The 21,957-nt window shown below is 43.1% G+C and overlaps 1 protein-coding gene across 3 annotated transcripts in view; it reads right to left on the reverse strand.

Moving 5' to 3' along the window:
• The window catches only part of osbpl5 (oxysterol binding protein-like 5), a 42,954-nt gene that overhangs the window by 13,257 nt on the left and 7,740 nt on the right, over positions 1-21,957 (reverse strand). For all 3 annotated transcript variants that reach the window (XM_031858972.1, XM_031858993.1, XM_031858982.1), the window contains 8 exons: positions 19,436-19,497; positions 5,707-5,862; positions 5,385-5,458; positions 3,989-4,060; positions 3,539-3,640; positions 3,050-3,253; positions 2,389-2,473; positions 2,104-2,266 (listed from right to left, as the gene is read on the reverse strand). In XM_031858972.1, the coding sequence (XP_031714832.1) occupies positions 2,104-2,266; positions 2,389-2,473; positions 3,050-3,253; positions 3,539-3,640; positions 3,989-4,060; positions 5,385-5,458; positions 5,707-5,842 (836 nt within the window). In that variant the 5' untranslated portion in view covers positions 5,843-5,862; positions 19,436-19,497. The remainder of the gene's footprint in view (positions 1-2,103; positions 2,267-2,388; positions 2,474-3,049; positions 3,254-3,538; positions 3,641-3,988; positions 4,061-5,384; positions 5,459-5,706; positions 5,863-19,435; positions 19,498-21,957) is intronic.

A 21,957-nucleotide genomic window follows, 5' to 3' on the forward strand; every position in this document is an offset into this window, starting at 1 on the left:
TCAAAAGATGGTCGCCTGGAGAGATTCAAGATTTTTAATTGCAGGATCGCCTGTTTTTCCTTCATGCTGTCACTGTCTTTGTGTTGATGTCACAGCATGGCATAAAGTATGCATGACCGACTCTATCATGTATACATGCTTCTAAGTAGTAGTTGGTACGTGTTCATACTGTCTTGGGAAAACCACACATAATATTGGCTAAATAAATTCATTTTTCTTACATTTCTTTTAAATAATGCAGCCTTCTACCTATAGATTCCAAGTATGAGCATGTATCTTGAGTAATCGAGAGTGATACAAATATAACTACGGTTCTATGAATACTGGATGACCACCAGATCGCGGTGCTTTAGCACTGGAAACCATTGCCTCCCAGGCCAGTTTGGGGCTACTAGCAGTAGTTTGTGGCCCCCTTTTTGGACTCTGTTCAGCGTCATCCGAATGAGTGGAATTGGAGGGAAGGCATACAGAGGGCAGGCTGGCCAAGCATGAGCTAAGGCGTCCTGTCCCTGAGGACTGGTTCTCTTTATTAGGAAGTCCCAGAGGGGACAATGCGTTGATATCTCTGACGCAAAGACATCCAACTACATCTGGATGGAGCCTCCAGTCTCCCTGTGGCAGCCCCTGGCGGGACAGCATATCTGATGCAATGTTCTGCGCCCCTGGGAGATGAATGACCTTGAGGCTCAGGAAGTAGGGAAATGCCCACCTAAGGAGCTGTTATGACCCTGGCAGACCCTGCCTGGACCTGGTGCCTGCCTGATGATTGATATAATACACCTCTGCTTCACGCTGCATCCTCCCTTAATGGTCCAAACTGCACCCCAGCCCAATAGAGAGGCGTTTGTCTCCACCACCTCTTGGTGGGAAGGGATTACTCTTCAAGGAACCCCCTTGGTAAGATACAGTGTTCTATATGCCTGCTGCTATGTTAGAACTCCTAGCAAGGAGATCATCAATCAGTCAACACTGAGGATGGGCATCAGGTCTGAGAGCCTCATCTGGTGACACTATTTGGGGCCATACGATCTAAGCCATAACTTCTTGGGTCCTGCATTGCAGACAATTTCCTGCAATCACTAGTCTGATGGGAGAACAATTTAGGGTCTAACCAGCACTTCTGGAGCTTTTCAATATAGGGCTTAGAAGGAGGGACTAAAAAGGTAGAGGCCTGTGGCATCTGCCTGAAAAAAGTACTCGAAGGAGCCGCTGCCACAGGAGCTTCATCCAGCCCTAGGCGTGCTAAAGCTTTCCAAATAGCTGGCTTCATTGTGGCATGGCCAGCCTCTGATCCATGTACCTACCATCAGAACCCTGAGAAAAAGCATCAGATGCCCTGGAGGTTGTATCTCTATCATCATTGTGCCCCTTATCTGTAAACAGACTGCAGGACGCTGCAGTTGATTGTACATCATCCTCTTGACAAGGCGAGTCGCTTGTGGCGGAGTCACCCCAGGGAGCTGGCCATCTATTATCAGGCTGAATATTAAGCAGGATCTCTTTAATCTGAGCAAACTCTGATGAAAGACTGCCAACCTTGAGAGCCAAAGCGTCAGCTTTCCTTACTATTTTTGGTGGAACACGTGAGACCGCCTTAAACCTCTTAGGTGTTGTTGGGTCTGCAGTCACACGAGCAGGCGGCAGCTTAGTTTCACCACCTATCTTTTAAAGTCTTGCCATTCTTACTGACAGTGGAACAAATCTACAGATCACACAAGGGTCGTCGGGCATGCCCACCCTGAGGTGCTCGATTACCAGACAGGCCGGGCACTAACCATAGCCATCTTAAGTGTGGAGGGAGTTACAGACATGCGAGTTCAACATGTCATGAAGTGGGTCAGTCACAAAGAATAAACACTGACTAGATGAGTAACATAAAAACAGTACACAGCCAATTTACTAAAGTATAGACTGCATAAATAAGTCAGCAAAAATGCATCCGGAAAAATTAGCAACAGTCTTGCGAGTAAATTGCCGTGCAACAACTTGGAGTTTGATTACAGGAAACATAAATCATCCAATGACAACTAATACATGTAAGATGGAGATAAATGATGTGTGAGGCACTTTAAGTGTATGCAGCTGTATGAGTGTAGTACTTACTGTAGCAGCTCTGCATCAGTGAGTGCAGTAGACTGCAGCAGGTGGAGTATATGGGAGGACTCTGACGGTGTGCTTATATCTCCTTCTTTCCCACCTTTGGCTGTCAGCTTGTAGAGGCTGGAGCAGCTGAGAGCCAGCTCCAAGGCATCCATCCAGCACCGCCCTGGAGAGACGGGCACATTTTAGAGACGGGAAGGAGCGCATTCAATGAATCCTGCTCGTAAAAAATAAATACACTAGAATGTACATTTCCAACTAAAAAAAACGACCAGACACACGCCTCACCGTCGGACTCAGATGCTGCTCTGAAGATCAGGTAGTTGCTGGGTAGAGGCTGCGTGATGGAGCCAACATTCTCTCCTTTGGGACCCTGAGCACATGGATGAAACAGTGAGTCACGCTTCATGCCATTTCAGTCATGTTGCACCAACAGAAGCAAATGGCTCTCTCAAGGCCTGTGAGCATAATGGAGCACTAAACAGTATAATTATCACTTCAAAATGCAACCTATTGGGTGAAACAAAGTGAAAGGTGGAAATAAAAGCACATACAACACTGAGCGTCAACATACGCTACAAAATTAACAGAAATTAAATATAATTATAGATAAAATTGCTTTTGTTTTAATCTTGCACTGCAAGTAAACCCTGCATTTTCACTCAGCGTTGCTAAATCTGTTTTTTTTAAATAAACTCCAGTCATGACAACGAAAAAAACGCTTTCTGTACAGCTTCAATGCTGGTTAGACCATTTTCTCTTCTTGTATTTTGCAAAAAACACAATCAGATTTAATCGAAACCAACATCTAAATATAGAAAATGTAGAATTATCCTGGTATTGACTGAATAGTTTCATTTAGATCTTAGTCTGTCTCACTGTGATGAATAGCGAGGCAGACTGAAGTCTGTAGACATGTTGATCATCTGTTATTACAAACATGTCTGACCTTGAAAGCCCAGATGGATTTGTCCAGTGGGTGATAGAGCTTGAAGCAGAAGCCGTCCTTCTTGGAGGGTCTCTCAATCAGCTTGCAAGCACTGAGCAGGACGGTGCCCACCCAGTGGTCCGCTTTGGGGGTCTTATAGATCAAAAGAACTCCGGGCTTCAGTGCACACCACAGCTTGGTCCAACTCTTCAACGAGCCACGGATCTAAAGGAGGCCAACGGGTGAGATAGGAGGACATTTTAGTATCAGACACTAATGGGAACACATGAAATATGATGTTGCTTGTGTGATCCAGTCTACCGCTTATCTGGGGCAAAAAAGGCTAAACGTGAATACATTCTGAGCTGTACTTTCATTGTTCCATGATTATTTGTAACAAGGAAGTTACAACTAGGATGATAACTAGCAAAAGGCATAAATGACAGATGATACAAAGTCTGAATAGTGTGTCTCTACATGATGTAGTAGCTCTAATGAACACCCCCATACCTTCAGCCAGTTGGACATGATGACAACACTGGGATCCTTTAGTGCACTAAATAGTTCCTTAGCTGCCCGTTTCTTCTCTTGTCTGTAGTTCTGCTTTTGGAGCTGTGAAACAGGAAAGAAACCAACCGATGAATGAGTCATCAGTGTTACTGGTCGGGAGACTGATCTGACAGTAACACTAGATGGTAGCAGAGTTAACCAAATGCTCACAATCACGCTGTTGTCTTTGGTTAATCATCAACATGATTCATTGTTGATCATTTGAAATAAACAAAGGGGTACACATTTAAAATACAAAAAAGGTTCCCAAATGTCTCATGTATTATTATCCCACTGAGTTTAGACAGAGATACTGAAGAGCTAAATCACATGCACTTTATGACTCTTCCAATTGCACAATAACGCTCAACATTTTTGCACAATCGTCTCATGTAAGGAAGTGATGTGTACCTTAAGAGACTCCTTACGGGCCAGCTTCTCTGTGGGGGAGGGGCAGTCCTTCTCGACACCATTAAACACAGACTGAAGGAGGGAGGAGAGGAGACAGTCAAGCGAGGATGAAGAGGAGGGAGATTTAAAAGACAAATGCTGTCATCTATTGCAACTTCTGTGGAGATTTAGTTTACTAGATCTAGATTAATGATCTCACTAACAATCTCTCAACATTCTAGAAAAAAACAAAACATTTGGGACGACATTTTAGAATAGAAGGGCACAACCCTTTTAGACAAACAATTTACAGTTGTGATGTACTGCCACAAGTTGACTGGCTTGCATTATGAACCCAAAATGTAATTGTTCCCTTAGCCGTGTAGCTCATCTGATTTGCCATAACTTTGTATAAAGCAGGCGGGTGGCCCTTTCAGTTCATTTAGCAGGCAGTTCTGGTGTTGTGACCACAAACTTCCTTGGTAAGAGATCAAAGGGAGATAGAGATTAGCGTCTCAGCAGTAAATTATACCGCGGTTTCCCCATGATATATATTTTCATTACAACTGGTTCTGTATGCACTGAATCAATATGACTTACCATATTAACTGGTGAGCAAACACGCGTTTAGTCTTTTCTATTTGTGTTAAAGGAAGCTATTCTAAAAAGCGTCGTACACTATTACATCATGTGAGCATAAGGCTGCACTCAGTCTCCTTTTGTCCCATTAGGGCTTTCAGGATTGAAGAAAGGGCAAAGGGCCAGAGATGCAGCTGCGCCAGTGAACATATAAATAGGCGTATATTGCAAGGCGAGGCAAAGCGACAAGAGGAGAGAACACAAGACGAGATGAGATTACCCGGTTGCTGTTGGAAACATTTATTGATCTCTACTGATTAGTATCACTAAAGAATGGAAACAGATTGTTAGGACTACTACAACACAGGCAGCACCAGGACAATAAAGGTCTGGGTTAAATACATGGCTTGTGGTGCTGAAGACACAGTTCCCACCATGGCCCTGACATGTAAAATCCCACATATTTTTGTAGGGCTGAGTATTGGCATAAAAGCAATCTTATGCATTCAGAACAGTGGGATCAACATTTGTATTTGTTATAGTCCCTGTAACATCAGAGGACTACTGCGTCGCTATTTTGTTTTATAGGATGTACTGTACATTGGTGCAGCGTCAGGACTTAAATGCACTGAATGTTTGAAACAATGTGGGAATAACAATCTTGTATATTTCAAAAAACAAAGGTAGTTTTGTCTACTTAAAAATTCTTGTTCATGTTTCAGGTTGATACTACTACAAGCAATCAGAGGAAAATAAATCATCACGGAATACAAAAGGAAAGGGGCGCACCTAGTGAGTCAGTCAGAGTGAGCTGCCCAATCAGGATGTGTGTTCTTACCTGGCTGCCTGGGGATTGGGCAGGACTAAGTTCATTACTCAGCATGGAGGGGCCGTTCCCGTCTGTGTCACTGCCTGGTGGGAACCAACAACACACAGTCACATACAAATGAACTCCGTGAATAAACCCGCTGACAGACGTTTAAAGCATGGCAGCCCCGGACGCAGATCATAAGCAGAAGTTTAGGTTTATTGATTTGTGTGGAATAAGTACAGCACAGGGCCAGATCCTATCACAGACACTGGAATCCACTGGCACTGAAATATCATAATTTGTTATATTCACATTTCATTCGACAGCTGTGACCCTCTTGGTCTTTTACCTGGGCTGAGGCTGTAGAAGTCGTTGTCTCCTCCATAAGACAAGTTCCGGGTGAGGGTGCGAGGGTCAATTGTAGGGGGGGAGGTGGCGTTGGGGCAGAGAGAAAACCTCCGATGGAACAAATTCTCCTCCTTCATCCTGACAACCTGCTCGTCCTCTGCAGGCAGAGAAGTGACGGAGGGGAAGATTTGGAAAGGAAGGAGGAAGGTTTTGTTTGATTAGATTTTTGCATGCTTGTTCATCCAACATTAAGACTTTAAAACAGTAGAAGTGATTTATCCTGTCTTTAGCTCTTCTTCCTTTGAACATAATCTTACTTGTTGTCCCTCTCTGCATCACTAACTACGCTCTTAAACTCCATCCTCGTCTCTTCTGTTTGTGTATATCTATCGGTCTGTTTGGACCCCCACACTTTCTCTCCTCCCTAACACCAACAAAGACTTACTGTACCAGGACACGTCAAGCCGGTCCACATAATAGCGCTGTGCGTGGCAGTGACAAGCAGATCAGACAGCACATTGTCAGTGTATATGACGGATAGCGTCTCCAACCAAGTCCAGTCGCTCTGTTCACAGAGAATCACTGTCCAATCTGACCCCCACCACCATTGTCAGTCCTCCTCCATCCTCCCTGTCGGCCTGCAACAACAGGCTCCACTCCAGAAAATTGCTTCGCCCCCGAAAATGCTGCTTCTTCAGTCATTCCCTTGATATCCTCAAGGATCCCGTCTACTAATGAGATGCACATCTCAGCACACAAAAGGGGACAAATGCAGCGACTGCATATGTGGGCAGGATCAAGTTGTGGCTCTGCGGCTTCATGTTCATTTACAGCAGTGAGGGGATTAGTCATACATTCAGCCCACCATGCCCAAGAACATCAATAAAACATACAGGCATGTAGTATGCATACTGTATATAAGAGAGTGCACAAACAAAGACTGAACTGTAGACAGGAAGTCTTCTGTGAATCTACGTGATGTTGATGACAAACATGTTTTTCTTCTTTGATACCAAGAGACACAATGGCAATCAGTTTGCTCCTCTTTCTCTATTGTGCCTTGTTTTCTCCTGTACCGAGCTCATTGACTATTGACAAGTGGCAAACTATTCATAGCATGTCATTAACAACTGCAGAGGGTGGTGGGCTGATCATAGCCCACCGGAGCTGACGGGAAAACACTGTTCTCTACTCGGATCAATATGATCCCATTTGTTTTTCTTTCAGTGCACCAACACATACAGTAGACAAGACCCTCTGACTCCCAGCCTACGGAGCAGTCTGGCCTACAAGCCCTCAATTACAACACCCAAGAACGGCGCGTTACATACAATTCATTCATAGAACATTTTCACAGACTGATTCATCATTTAACTCTCCCACATCATTCAACTGTGATTACACTGGTGCATGTGATTACACTGGTGCGTGAGGAGAGTGCCGTTTCTCAAAGTGTACACTACTAGTAAGCGATGGAAGTAAAACCTGTGGGTTGACAAAGGATTAAAGGGTGGAGGACTCTTTGCAGTTAACAAACGGTATCCTCCCTCTACAAGCACATATTAAAAATACACTCGCATCCATACTCGTCACACCACACTCCCTGCTTCCCTTCGTTTTCCACTGCCTCATTCTCTCAGCCTCCTGACTCCCTTCTTATTTCTGATCTTGCAATCTCTTCTGTGCATTTCTTCCTCCTGCCCTCTGCTCCTTTGTCCTTTCAAAGAGGCAGCTATGAACAACCAAGACATGAAAGGGTAAAGGCACCTTTATTCTTTATGAAAAGGAGCCTTATTTGTCCTTGTGGAACAGGTCTATAAATAGTATTCCATTGCTGCAGTGCATGCGTGCATGTGTAGTACAGTGCTGAACCCTGAGTGCAGTGCAGGCTGCATGGAAAAGAGCATGAAGCTTTAGCATTACACAATAGTAAACACAATGGGCTGCCAAACTGTATCAAGGGAGACACACATGGGGAATTAATACCACTTACAGTGCAGGCCTTAGGGTGGGTCAAGATGTGGGCAGACATGGAGACAGACGGGACAAACCAATCACAGCTGGTTCTCACAGCTGCAGGGCGGAGATTTGCAGGGAGAAGGACTGTGTGTGTGTGTGTGAGCGTATTACGCAGTCTAGACTGAGCATGGGTGTGGAGTCCACGCATGCTTGATGTGTTTGTAGTCAGTCACTTGAGCATATCCATCCCAATAGTGTATGCGTAGTGTTAGTTGAATGACATCAGTGTAGAAAATGAGTGTGTGGACGGGCATACGTGGCTGGAAGTGTGTGCTTGGCTTGTTGCTGCAGGATTACACATGCACACGATGTAGCGCCAAAGGAGAGAGAAAAAGCTCCTCTCCAGTCCCAGTCCCAGCAGCAGTGGTGGAGCAGGATGCATCGAGTGTGCATTATTCACAAGCAGCAAATACAGACAAGAAGTTGGAAATCAAAGATTAATTGAGTGGCGCTTTACCTTGTGTGACTTGGCTAGGAGAAGACTGAAATAGAGGAACCTCTGTTATAATATAAGGTTTTTCAGGTCACAATAGTTTATCTATTGACAAAGGAGAAAACATAAGAGGAACCAGTCCAATGAGAGCCCAAGGAGGAATTCAAGCACCATTGTGCTAGCTATAGGCAGTCATTCCGCCCTCTGCTTGACCTTCTAATAATACTGAAACATTACATGCAATCGTGCTAAACCTCAACTCTCAACAATTTCTGTACACTAGGCCTAACGTTTGCCAAGCTAGGCTAACATTTACTCCTTCTACCACTGCCAGGCTACACATGTGCTAAGCTAATATTTACCCAGTGATAGGAACTTGTGGAAAAGATAAGAGTAAGGTAGCAGCACCAGGCCAGTCAATAACACACATTCCTGTGTCACACATTAACCTTGAACTATGAGAAAGACGGATACAACAACAACTAAAGTAATCTGACCCACAGTTACCTTGTCTGGGTGAAAGCACTTGTCTTGCTGTCACATGCTTGGTTTTTTTAGTAATCATTACACCAACTGGGAGGAGTGAGGGAAAACAGGTGTTGACATGTTGAGATGTTCCAACCTGTATATTGTTAGCATGCTTGACTAATCTAATCTAACTAGCATTCATCTCTCAGGGGACATACAAGGCTGAGCTGAAGGTGTAGTGGCTGATAGTGACCTTGGATAGTTTGTATTATTATATTATATTATCATAATCAAGCTAAATTCAACCGAAGACATTGTACGAGAATCTGGCTAAGAGACAGGTTACTCAATTGACGGAGTACTCCACACATACACAGCACACTACAGCAGCGGGGAACATGGCATCATGCTGGGGTTTGGTTGTAGCACCAAAGATTGTAGGCCGTTACTATAATAATAGTGGTGACTTTACGATGCGAACTTTGTACATGAAATAGTGAAAAGATCTCAATGCAGCACTGCGGGAGCTACTGTGGGTTAAAAGTTACTGTTTGTAGCTGCAATCAATTCACATTTTTTCCTGAAACAGAAGACCACTTCAACAGTGGTAAACCCACTGACACCAAGCCGAGTGACCAGGCTGTCCCACTCCCGTGTTGTACAACGTTGTTGCTCATCATCTGGAAGACGTCGACCTAGTAAGTTTTATTTTCCAGTTAAACTCACCTGAAAAGGCAGCTTCTTTTGGTTTACACAATGTCCAGTAATCCTAAATTATACACAGGCACCCAATGTGTCAACGCTAAAACTATTTAAGGCAGAAAATGTCATATGGAGTTCAAGTTCCCTGATTTAGCACTAATGTTGGCCCTTCACCCTGTCCCTTCTGTCATTCCCCCTAATGCATGATTCACACTCTTGCTGCTGTCTGCCTATGCATTCTGTGTGGGTTGGTTTAGGCCCTACATAGCATACATAGCACTGCGGTGGGTTGCAAGTAGGATATCGTTTTTTTTTTGATTACGGTCTACAGTTTTCAAATCCTTTTTCAGGCGGTTTGATTTGATATGTGTGCTTCAATAGTTCCATATAAGTTTGGCCCAACACAATTCCAATGCTGTAAAGAAATATATGGAAGAGATGGATGGTGAGAAGGAGCTCCTGTACCTAGAAGTAATAAAGGTGATTGTTGTTGTAACAGGATGTGAGGTACTTGTGCAGAAAACTCATCTCCTGGCCCTGATGTGAAATCAAAGTTCTGCGGGGTCCGCGGTGCCTGGAGCTTAGTCATATTGTTTAGGAGGTACACAGCGCATCTCTGCAGCTGTCTGCTGGTTCCACAAACGACCTCCGTGGCTGTTCGGAGATGGAATACATGGAAAGGCGTTATGTAATTAGCATACAAAAAAGGTAATTGTATTCCTTTACAGTTAAAGAAAAGAAAGACGTTGTCAGATTACTGATATATTTAGTAAATGAGGATCATTAGTAGGACTACAATTTTACATCACAACATCACATCACAACCCAACCATGTGCATATTAATAATTTAACAAGTTCTGCCCTGACTGATAGATTTTGATTTGCAACCATACTGTTGGCTGGGTGAACATTTTCACATCATGACTTTGGGTTGAGAAAGAAAATGTGAAGGCATCCGATTAAACCGGCACTGACAGCCCAAGTACACGCATGTCACATCAACATTTATTCTCTGACATAGTGCACAAATGGGAACAAATATATGGAACAAAAATTAAAAGACATACATTCTTAACACCTACCCCAAAATCTCAACCTGGCTTATGACAAGAGCCTTAAATGGATTTAAAAAAGTATAGGAAGTATAACATTCTTGATCGAAGAACTAAACCCTCTATCAGAATCTCAGTGTCAGTGACAGCCAAACACAAATGTTGCCTTGACAACTCCTTTGTGTGTGTGTGTGTGTGTGTGTGTGTGTGTGTGTGTGTGTGAGAGAGAGAGAGAGAGAGTGTTAGAGCCTTGCAATTCTGACAGCCAGCATCAAGCCAGCTGTTGCTAATATGATGGCACAGATTAAGTTCAGACACTCCCTCCATCACTCCATCTGTCCTCATTTCAGCACCCCCAGCCTTGTTAACCCCCAATCTCCAGTGACTGCAGGACTAATGGATGGCCATATGACCCAGATATACACCAATAGGCTTTCGCCAAGTACAGTATGTGCATCGACCGTGAACACTGCAACATACTGTAGCAGAGGGAGAGAGGGAGATGCGCACACAAGCAAGATATATACGCACGTGTTCTTCCATTTGCTCATGTGCACTGCATTTCAACCATTGCCTCTTCTGCTGATGCTGCAGGATCGCTCACAGATATCGTTTCTATCCTCACAACATCCGACCGTTCAACCCCCTTTACTATTCACGCAAAAGAAGCATCAGGTCATTTCTCATCTCCCGACTCATCCTGTAAAACAAACTATTGCTAAGAAACACAATGAAAAAAATGAGAAGCAGAAGATGATAATTATGCTCTTTCAACACAGTTATTATCTTTAACACAAATGATACGGAAAATCTAAATGATGGGTGATAAAACAAATACTATGTGCACTATAAAACAAACTGAAACAAGCACATAATAGGTCATTTGACCCCGTGTTTCCCATGATGTGCATGGCATAATACAGAATTCATGTCAAGACATTGATCCTCCCAGTAACACAGTGTTCATTTACTGGTTGACAACATTCTTTAAAACACCCGAGTCAGTACCGATAATTCCAAACATCTGAAAATCTAAATCAAATCAAATGAAAAATGAAAAGCTGTAACTACAACGTCTAAGAGGACACGAAGAAGGCAGAACTAGGTCAACTGTTTGAGTTTAAAAAGGAGGCAAATTTTATGGCACTCTGTGGGAGGATGTGTGGTTTAGTCGTTCTATTCTGAGTCTTGCGGGGGGGTTGTGCAGGTATATTTTAAGGATCCCGCATGGAAAAAATGCCTTCCAGCCAGACTTCCCATTTGATCTTACTTAAAATAGGAAACTCCCCTTGTTGTGTGGGGACTGCAGTGGTCCATTAAGATGGTAAACCTTCACTACACATACACCGCTTAACCACAGTCTCCACTCTGTCCTACCCAGCAGGCCCCTCCCTGCTGCTGCAGTAATGTCAATAATTGCACATCATGAAGCTATTCTATGAGCATCTATTAACTTTCGGAGGTCATCCGAGTTCTTGCCCAGCTGTGACCCGAGTGTTAGGGAGAAGGAGAGAGGCTGAGGATGTGTCACTTAGGAAGAGTGCCTCCACTGTTCTCTGTGTTTTGGGTTAGACTGGCAGGAGACACAACCTCCCTACGTACACACAGCCGGTCTCTGAGAACAGAGTCTTCTGTCAGGGAGAAGGGAAAGATCACAGTAAATATAGCCTGGAAACGAGACCCAGGATTCCCTACAAAGTGGGGGTGGGGACATGGCTCAGATTGTGGTTCAGGCAGGGGAGCAAGGATTAACCAAGAAATATGGCTACATCAAAACACAAGCAACGGTCCAAAACAAATTCAGTGTATCAAAGGATCTCTTCAAGTACATCTCTCCCTCTGTGCTCCTCTGCCTCTAGTGTCCTTTCCCCAAGCACATACTTACTTTGAGCCCCCACTTTACCGTGCACACAGCCGGAAATCTAAAATAAATTTAAAAAAAAAAAAAAAAGAACTGCAGTGTGTGAAATTTCCATTGCAAACATACGATACAGCAGACGTACCACTAACCTCACTACTCATTTTAGACTGTAGATTTCAACGGAAGCATTTTTGTACCATGAATCTCTCAACACATATCTAGTCATCTTAAAGAGATAAGACAAACACCTCTCACTGACAGACCACTTTCAAAGTTTAGATTCCTCACCACGTTTCCCTTGCTTGATGAATGCGAGACCTCTACAACTCATCTATGGTTCCAAACACTGGAACCACATTTGATCCGGTAGACAGACCACGCCAGCTGGTTGTCTGTACGCTTGGATACAGGCCAGCGGTGGCCGTGTGAGAACTCCTCTTAGGCAGGCCTAGCCAGGCTGAGCTGATGAATACAGCGGTGCTAAAAATGGTGCCAAGCATGGCAACTCTGTTTACATACAAATGCATCGACATTCACACGTATGCACGCACACAGGAGCACCAGAGGACCTCAGTGACGTACTTTGAGATGCTGCCGCCATGACATTGATTTGCATGTGTATGTGACAATTACTATGACCTTAATATACAAAAATATGATACTAGTACTGCCCTGTGATGGGATGTGTGTGTGCGTGTGCTATTTTGGATACGTGCCGTGCAACTTTCGTCACTCTGCCCTTTGCACAGGATATTTTTAAGTGGTGTGGCCAGAGGGTCAGGGACAACGGAGAGGGCAGGAGTACAGGGGGTCAGGGGAGGGTCAAAGAAAAGGGTTGCACTACCCAAAGGGCTCTTTCTTCTAGTTTTTCTTACCGATAAGACAGAAATTGGGACCCCAGTGACTTTGAGATATTTAGACAGGTCCTTAATTGTAACCCAATTATCTTCCAGCTTTTATAGACCTTCTACCTTCCATCCTCCTGTTTTAGTGAAGTAGCACAGATCAGAAGTGGGTTGTGAAGACAGTACCGGAGATGGAGTATTGAAAATGAAGCAGCATGCTTAACTAAACAAAGTGGGCTGGGAACATCAAAGCTGATGATGTGAATCTCCTGCCTGGCTGGGAAAATCTGATTGGGAGAGGTCCAATGTATTTTCTAACAAAGTGCCCTTAGGCAAGGCACTTACTACCAAACCGCATCAAGGAAGAGGCAGGGGTCAACATTTACTTTGTATTCATAAGGCCACCCTCAGTTTCCATTAGAGGTCGACCGACAGAGGATTGTTAAAGGCTGACCTAATAAAAGTGCTGAGAAGAAAAAATCAGATACCCCTCCCCCGAACCCCCTTCCCCCCAATTTGTTGATCAAATGACTGGTGGCAACTGTGCAGCTATTGGCTATCATCAGAGCCCAGTTGTAACCATAGTTGGTAAAATATCCTATCCGCACCAATTAATCGGCCACACCGATCAATCTGTTTCCATTGTGTAGCTGTTTGAGGGCAAAGCATGAGAAAACCTTTCATCGTTATATAACAATGAAAGTAGAATATATGAGTTTGACAGCATCGAGAGATTTCATATCTAGCTTCCCTCCAGCTCTAAATGCCACTCCCATATTTCCACTCCCAAAGCTGATAAAGCAAATGCCCGAAAAAGCAAAGCATCAACCAATTTGATGCATCATGTGGCACCGTGAATTATATATATGAGGGTATGCAAATTCAATTGTTTCTCGTGCTCTACTTCAAGTCGCTGCAGCGGTTATAAGGCCGTGTTACATCATGATGAGACCTTTTTATAGAGCTGAAATCTCTGTGTCAGAAAAGGAAATCATAAGATGTGGCGGTTGCATAGAAAGAGAAATGGATACAGAACAAAAAGGAGCAGAAAATAGAGTCTGAACCAGCCCAGGCTACAACCTGGGCAAAGTTTGGTACTCAGGGGAGTGAGTGTCTCTCTTTCTGCTCGAGAGACAGAAGGTGTGAGGGGCCGGGAGGAAGATGTCTACCAGCAGAGACCCGGAGGCGGCCTGATCCGATTGGACAGAAGGAAGGCCTTTAAGCAAGGGATAATGGATGACAAGGTGTCGGATAAATGACTTTAATTAATGATGCTGAATCAAAGAGCAGCTCAGCGGGAGGCTGAGGGTAGGAGCACATTACAGACTCCTCAGACTGTAATATACCATTTAATATCACCAGCTGCCAAAGCTGAATAAATTATGGCTCATATTTTCTTAAATAAAATTGATTGGGGCATTTTACTCAAAGCTTGTCATGAGTTCTGCAATAACATCTCTTGATTGCACAAACTTGCTGCTTCTACCTTTCCGTCAACTCAGCTGGCTGTTGGCTAGAATACTGACTGCATATTTTAAAAACTGAATACAAATTACTTTGGCTATAAAAATAAAACTGCTTTGCCAGGTAAACTGTGGAGCCAAAATCAGAAGTATTACACTTGAGAAAAAATAGGTCAGCCTATACTGCAGCTATAGAACTTTATAATGAGCAAACTAGAGAAAAAAGCAGAGGATGTAGGAAAAATAAGCATAAGGATATTGTTCCTGGTAAGTTTTGAAACAAGTCAGGGTCTGAGCTATCACAAACAGCTGAGACCTAGCAGGCAGCAAGCGGCTGGGACGGCACCCGCTATTCAGTTATTCGTTGGCTGGGTAGGCATTCGGTTTTCAATTTTGGTAATCGAATATTTGGTTTTGTTCGTTTTTTTTTACTCTTGGGATTGCAAACATGCATAAAACACAACAAACCGACTCCTTAGAAAAGAATGCCTTTAATTAAACCGAATGACACATGTTGCAGCGCTACGCCGTAGAAATGTCTGGCTGAGTCCTTCCCGAACTTCCCAAGCCACAGCCCTCATTGCCGTTGCTGATGTCGCACAGTCATACATGGGAAGCTCAGGGTTTAGGAGTGGAGAGACTGAGTGTGCAAAGGTGTAAAAACAGCACTCATGGTCTCATCATGAAACATTTTCTCATACAAACATACAAACCGAAGGGTTGAAGCACTCCTCCGGTCATGGCGGTCCCGTGTGCACCGCAGGTTGGGTCCCCAGTTTGTAGGTGAAGTCTACTAAACCTACAGTTCAAATAAATTGCTTTGTATACATTTAAATGTAATCTAAATTGCAATGCATTGCAATCCAGCTCAGATACTGGAGTCATATTAATATCAGCAGATACCAAAATGCAGGTAACGGATAGGAACTGAAATAAAAGTGAATTGGTGCATCTCTATTAAACATCATCTTGATCTCCATGTTTGTTTATCATCTTCCGACAAAAGAGCACAATGCTTTTCAGAGGCCTCTAGCAGTACACCTATGTTAATGCATGCAGCGAACGAGCAGACATTTTCAATCAAGCTAGACTTGTAACTGCATTACCTGCAACCATCTTCAGAAAACAGAGATCTTCACTAGGTGACATCCTTGAGCTGCTACCCGCCTCTGGCCTCCTCTAACTATTGTTCCCAGTGAGAAGTGGTGACAGAGGGAACAAGATATCTTCATACCACTTCTCACCAAACTTCAAGCCTCTCTCATCTGGGATAACAGAAACTCTTACCAAAGAAAATAAAGACTTGGCTGATTCTTTGTATTAGACTGCTGCGTGCTCTCACACCTAAGATAAATGAATGAATACTGCCACAGCAAGACTTGGGTCAATCTGCTACGAGTGCAAGTTCTGCCCTTTGTCCAAGCAGTCACTTGATAGTCGTGTCACAAGCCAGCCCATGAGCTAAATTAACCCCAGAACCCGCCAGCGGGATAGAAAAGTATGTTTTCTTTAAACAATCAGCAGAACGACACCGTTTATCATAGACAGACGCTGTAAAACGTTCATAGTCACATCATGTGTGACAAACGCTTCCGTCAGAGAACTCAACCGAAACTAAGCTTGAAATTGTAATATTTCATCAAAAATATTGTATTCTACACGTCTTTTACAATTTTGCCCCAAATAAACCATTTACATTTTAAAAGTGTTGGACATATAGATTTTAATTGTCAATTTTATGTAAAAGAAATTATCAAAGAAATTCAACTTGCTTTTTTTTTTTTTCAATGCTTGACCGACTTTGGGAGTCTGTTAGCCCCTTGAAGTAGATTATAATTCATGTATGAAAGCTTTTAAAACTGTTCCTTTTCATAGAGCCTGTATGGTACCACCTGCATGCCAAATGTTGGTGTTCCTGAATAGCCCAACATATCCTGAAAATAACATTGTATAGCATGTCTCGCTCAGGTATGTGACTGAGCTAAAGCAGTTAACGGTTCAAATGGGTTAGAGAAACAGGTCTATCAAGTTATCTGCATAGTTTTGTCTTTCTAAATAAAAAAAAACAGGTCTTTTTACATCCATGCCTCTAAAACACACCCTCACCCTCTCATTCCTGAGGATAGAAAGCTAGATCTAGGACTACAATATGGTTTATTTTTAATATCGTTATGAAATTGCACAAGTGATGCCATGGAGGCTCTGACTGTGTCTGTCCGATGCTGTGTCCATTCTCACACTTTCTTGTTTACCACCTGTCCTCTTTCTGTCTCTGCATCAATCCCACACTGACAGACACTTGTATAGAAGCTGGGAGCAATTACCAGGCTTTTCACTGACAGAGACATGGGCTTATCCTAACCTGAGTGGTTATCATGTTCACAGCTCATTGGAGTAGAGAGAAAGTGGGATGGATCCTGACAAATGGTAATAGTTCTCCCAACGATGCCACTTTGCTTTACATTTCAGGATTATAGCTATACTCGCTTATTCTTTGAAAGATAAGCCTTAAAATCACAGGGCTGACACATGAAGACACGCAAACACTTTTTGCCGTCATGATGCTGTTTCAGAAAGAACAGGAAGTCCAGATTGGTTTCCGTGTGTAATTAATACACAGGAAGAGCCTCAGATCCATCACAAAGATGAATAAAGCCACTCTCAAACCAACAGGAAGACAATAAATAAACATAAATCTTGCTCTGGCTCCCTTTGTGTTGATCTCATTAAATTACACTTTGCTTGGCTGATCAAAAGAGACTGCTGGGTACTCTAATCCTTCTGTGAACTGAGTTCTACAATACACAATGAAGTTGTTATTTACCATTAATAGCACTCTATTTATTCTGTTCTGCCTGACAACCAGTTTGGACTGACTTGTCCTTTAGTTTAATTATCAAAAGGCAACACCCTGAATGCATGACTTGTGCATCATGAACCTGCTCCAGGCTAACATTAAGTAACAATACGTAGGCCTATGCAAATTCAGAATATGACCCATACAATAAAGCTCATTGTCCCGTCCTATTCCTGTCACTGCACCTTCAATCGTCATTTTAAACTATGCTACATCAAGTCACCTGTTGATCAAATGATAAGTATTAGAGCCATAGGAGAGACTAAATATAAAAAGGAGAGCAGTTAAGCTATTGACAAGAACTTCTATATATTTGTATTCATGTTGTTATTCCTCTCCACAGCAAGTCAAAGACCAGGTAAACCAATCTTTGAAATGAAATTAACATTCAGTAAGTGCCATCAAGGCTGCTTGGTCATTATTATTTCAACACGTAAGACAGTGAGACAAAGAGACGGACATAAAGGTGACATTTTGGTATTTCAGTGTGCATATAGTGGTACGTCTTTCATTCAATAAACCACAGAGGATGAAAACAAGTTTACGGTTGAGTTTGTGGAGACACTGAATATGACAAAGTTCTGCTTTCTGCACTTTCCACCCGTTTAAACCAAATTGTGACCACAGTACTGCTGGTGTTGGGTAACTGGAAAAAACAACAACAGAGTGATTCACTGCTGATACGATAGTTTGGAAATTTAGAGAAAATTTAAGACACCCTCCATCTGTGTTGACCCAGATTATTTTTTAAATTCTGCGCCCAGTAAATGGACACTACATCATGTGCACAATCCTAAGCTTCATTAATGGAACGCAGAACAGATAAGGGAATTATGCAGTCTGTAGACAGAAACATTAACTATAAAGTATTTATAACCATTATCTGAACATCATAGTACAACAGATAGTCTGAATGTGTGGCTTTTAAGGCAGAAAATAAAGTGAGGCAACAGTAGCCTGGGTGTGGGCTGCTGGGTACAGGTTGAGTCATTTTGCCTGGTTAAAGCGTCATTTTCAGTTAAATCGCACAGGTCTCCATGCTGCCGACACATGCCAAAATAAACAGCTCGGGTAAGGCTGAATCCAAACGCTTCCTGACTGATATGAGCGGGCGAATGGGGTTTTTTCACGACTGTACAGCTTTCTACCGTCTAGGGCTGGACGGAATAGCAAAGCAAACACAGCTTCAGGACACCAAAAGCATAGACCATTTCTATCGGTGCGATTCCACCAGACCAAAAGGAACCTTCTTTAACGGTAAGCTGGGTAAATTCGTCCGAGTACGTGTAGTACGAACGCCTGGTTACAGTCTTCTCGCCCAATGGACAGATGTGGGTGTACAACTACACAACACGAAAGACTCTCGTACACGTATCCCTCCAGGAGAGACCAAAATACACAGTGTGCTCAGGATTGGAGGCTGAAATGAAAAATAGCAACTAGTCATTACACTTCCTCTGCCACTGTATGAAAGATCAACATGTGCTCCAGGCACACTGCCTGTTAAAGCGCTCTGCGTATCTGAAGTATCATTCTGGAGCCAACTGTCCTTGTGCAACCCTAAACATTTACTCCCTTCTAAACCCAATGAATCGGACACACCCTGTAAGCTGCTGATCTCAGTTCTGTCAAACTGTTTCTCCTCTTTCATTGCTGACACACAAAAAAAGTCACACAAAACAGCACAAATTCTGAGCACTAACTGACATTATGATCAAATAGCTGCAGAAAGCATGTACATGTAAAATGTAATAAAAACCATCATAAACAGAAAGCACATCTACTTCTCACTTCCCTAATTCTCTCGTCTGCTTAAAAAGTGAGTTATCCCTCGTGGAAACACAGAGTAGAAATAGTAGAAGTACTTTTGAAAGTAGAATGTTCAGAAAACTTTAACCTTGGACTGTAACATGTGAATGGCAAACCACGTGATTAACTGAGGCTAGAAGAGATCGGCCAGCCAATTCCACTAAGTGTACGCATTATTAAGTCATTAAAGAGTGGCCTTGCAGGTGAGCGCTCAACTTACCTTTCACCTGAGCCGCGGGACACACCGCATCCAGAAGCCTTTGTTGGAGCAGCCCGTCTCACCTTCAGAGATACAAAAAGTAAGAGTAAGGTTTCACTTTAACTCACACAGTACAAACAGACAGAAAAAAACGCCTCGCTCCTGGTGTCTGTCCTTTCCATGCTCCTCCTGATCGCACCACTGTGTTAAGGAGGAGGGTGGAGCCTCACTCCCAAGGGAGCTGCTAACATCTTTCCGGGCCAAATGCACAGTGCGTTTTCCACCTGAACACACATACACCACTCTCAGTCGGTCACAGAGCTAGTCAGTCTCCAGCTAACGTAGATGTGAACTACTCTAGCGGACTATCTTTCATCCAATCCAAAAATCATAGGTCATCCAAAGTAAGAGCAAGGTGATAGCACCTTTTCATGGAAAGAAACAGGATTCTGTTCAGTGTGTGTGTTTACTCAGTCAACAGAAACACTGCGGCAGTTACAGCTCAAACAAACACAGAGACACTTACGGAGGACTACTAGTCTTACACTATTGAAACACACACCCTAGTAGGATGTGACTCCAGTCAGACTGAAGGAGTCTCACAGTACATTTTGAATCCACTTCTCATTTTAATCAAAATGTGGACTCTCATTCTAATTGGTTGCACTTGACTTACAGTATATTGTTCATTGTTTACAGCTAAAATGCTGTTTTATTCTTGTCTTACTTTTGTTTTCCCTCAAAATGCCTCTTAATTCTGCCCGTGCATTAAAAAAAACAATGCATTGTCTAACAGCTGGGATGTGTGATAAGCCACAAATCCAAAAACCAAAGCCAACACACACACACACACACACACACACACACACACACACTATTGTAATCACTTAACCCCAAGAGATTCAGTATCGCACCGGTTGTGCTGCAGGGAAACACACGCATGCCATTATGTAGTCACATCGTGGGGCTTATTCAATATGTACCTCTAAAGTACCGACATGAATCAACATTTGCACATTAGAAGTCTGTCTATGAAATGTAAACAACCAGTCCTGTTGCAGTGTACATCCATGGCCGTGGCCCTTCATCATTTTATCCTGCTCGACGTTCGTGTGAAATTGCCACATTTAGCATGAGAATTATGGAATTATGGCCAAATATGTGTTTGTGTTTTGGGAGGTCACAGTGACCTAAATATGCAGAAATGTTCTCCAGAGATATCACGATAATGGGACAGACTTGAGGTCACTGTGATCTTGACCTTTGATCTTGAGCCCAGGTGGACAATAAGGGGGGGGGGGGGATTCAGAGGACTACGATGCGATTATAAAACGATTAGCGTTTCATCTTGCTGCATCAACATTTTCTATACATAATCTATTTTTGCTCACTGTGAGTATCTGCTATTTGTAAAACACTGCATATTTGTATTGATTCATAATGAATAATATAGACTTCTCTTAGACCAAATCCTCCTGTTATGTGCAGCAAACATTTTGTACCAGCTCCGATACAAAAATAAGGTTTTCTCTGGAACGTGGTGAAACTGTACATGCAGTGATAAAGAGTGCGGGTACGATCACATAAGATTCTGTGTGATGGATGTCCACCCGTGGCGTGTTTCTACCATCCTACCTGCTTTCCTCAGTGATTCCTTGACTTTAGCTTTGGTTTGGTTGTAGAGTCAAGAAGAAGCAAAATGCTTCCATACGTTAGCTTTTAAGCCAGGGAGTGCCGATCGGATTGTATGCATATTCGGGTGCTCAAGCTTAGCCGCCAAAACCTTGGCATGGACCTCTGCTGATGACGCCCCAGTTAATGATCCAATGAGAAACCATAAAGTAAAATGGGTTGGGCAGCAGAGATGGGAATCTGTGCCTTTAAATCCTGTCACTGAGCAAAGGAGGAAGCACTTGAGTACGTCTAACCTAAATAAGAAGTGAACTGAGAGTGAATCCCTGAGCTGACAGTGCTTGAGGGGCAAAAACAAAGGGAGGGGGGACGTAAGCCAAACACAGAAAGACACGGAGAAGAGGAAGTGATGACCCAAGATCGGCTAAAAGGGCCATTGCATCCTCAAAATAACAAAAAGAGCACTTATTTCTATTTACGTATTTATTCTGTCCGACACAAAAGATTTGTACGACGTGCACAAGAACGATAACGTGTACGAAGAGTAAAAAGTGAATGAAGACACTGTGACCCAGAATGTGGCATGGTTTGGATGGAAGGACTCAAACAACACCACTTTCTAACACACACACACACACACACACACACGCTGTCCTACATTTTCTCATTCAGAGCAGAAGTCTCTTCTTGGGACCAATTCACAGCGCAACAAAACAAACTGCATGCCATGTAGACGTGCAAGAATATTTGAGGTGAGGTTGCATTCCCCACATGACCTGTATTCCTTTCTACCGTCACAATGCTGTCAAACAACATACCAATTGCTCACCAAAAAAACAACAACAACAACAAAAACATGGATTTCCCTCGATGCATTACTCTATAAATAGATTTTTGTGACGCCCAGAGCC

The sequence above is a fragment of the Anarrhichthys ocellatus genome, unplaced genomic scaffold (genome assembly GCF_004355925.1).
Source record: "Anarrhichthys ocellatus isolate YVR2014 unplaced genomic scaffold, GSC_Weel_1.0 scaffold2, whole genome shotgun sequence".
Classification (NCBI taxonomy): Eukaryota; Metazoa; Chordata; class Actinopteri; order Perciformes; family Anarhichadidae; genus Anarrhichthys; species Anarrhichthys ocellatus.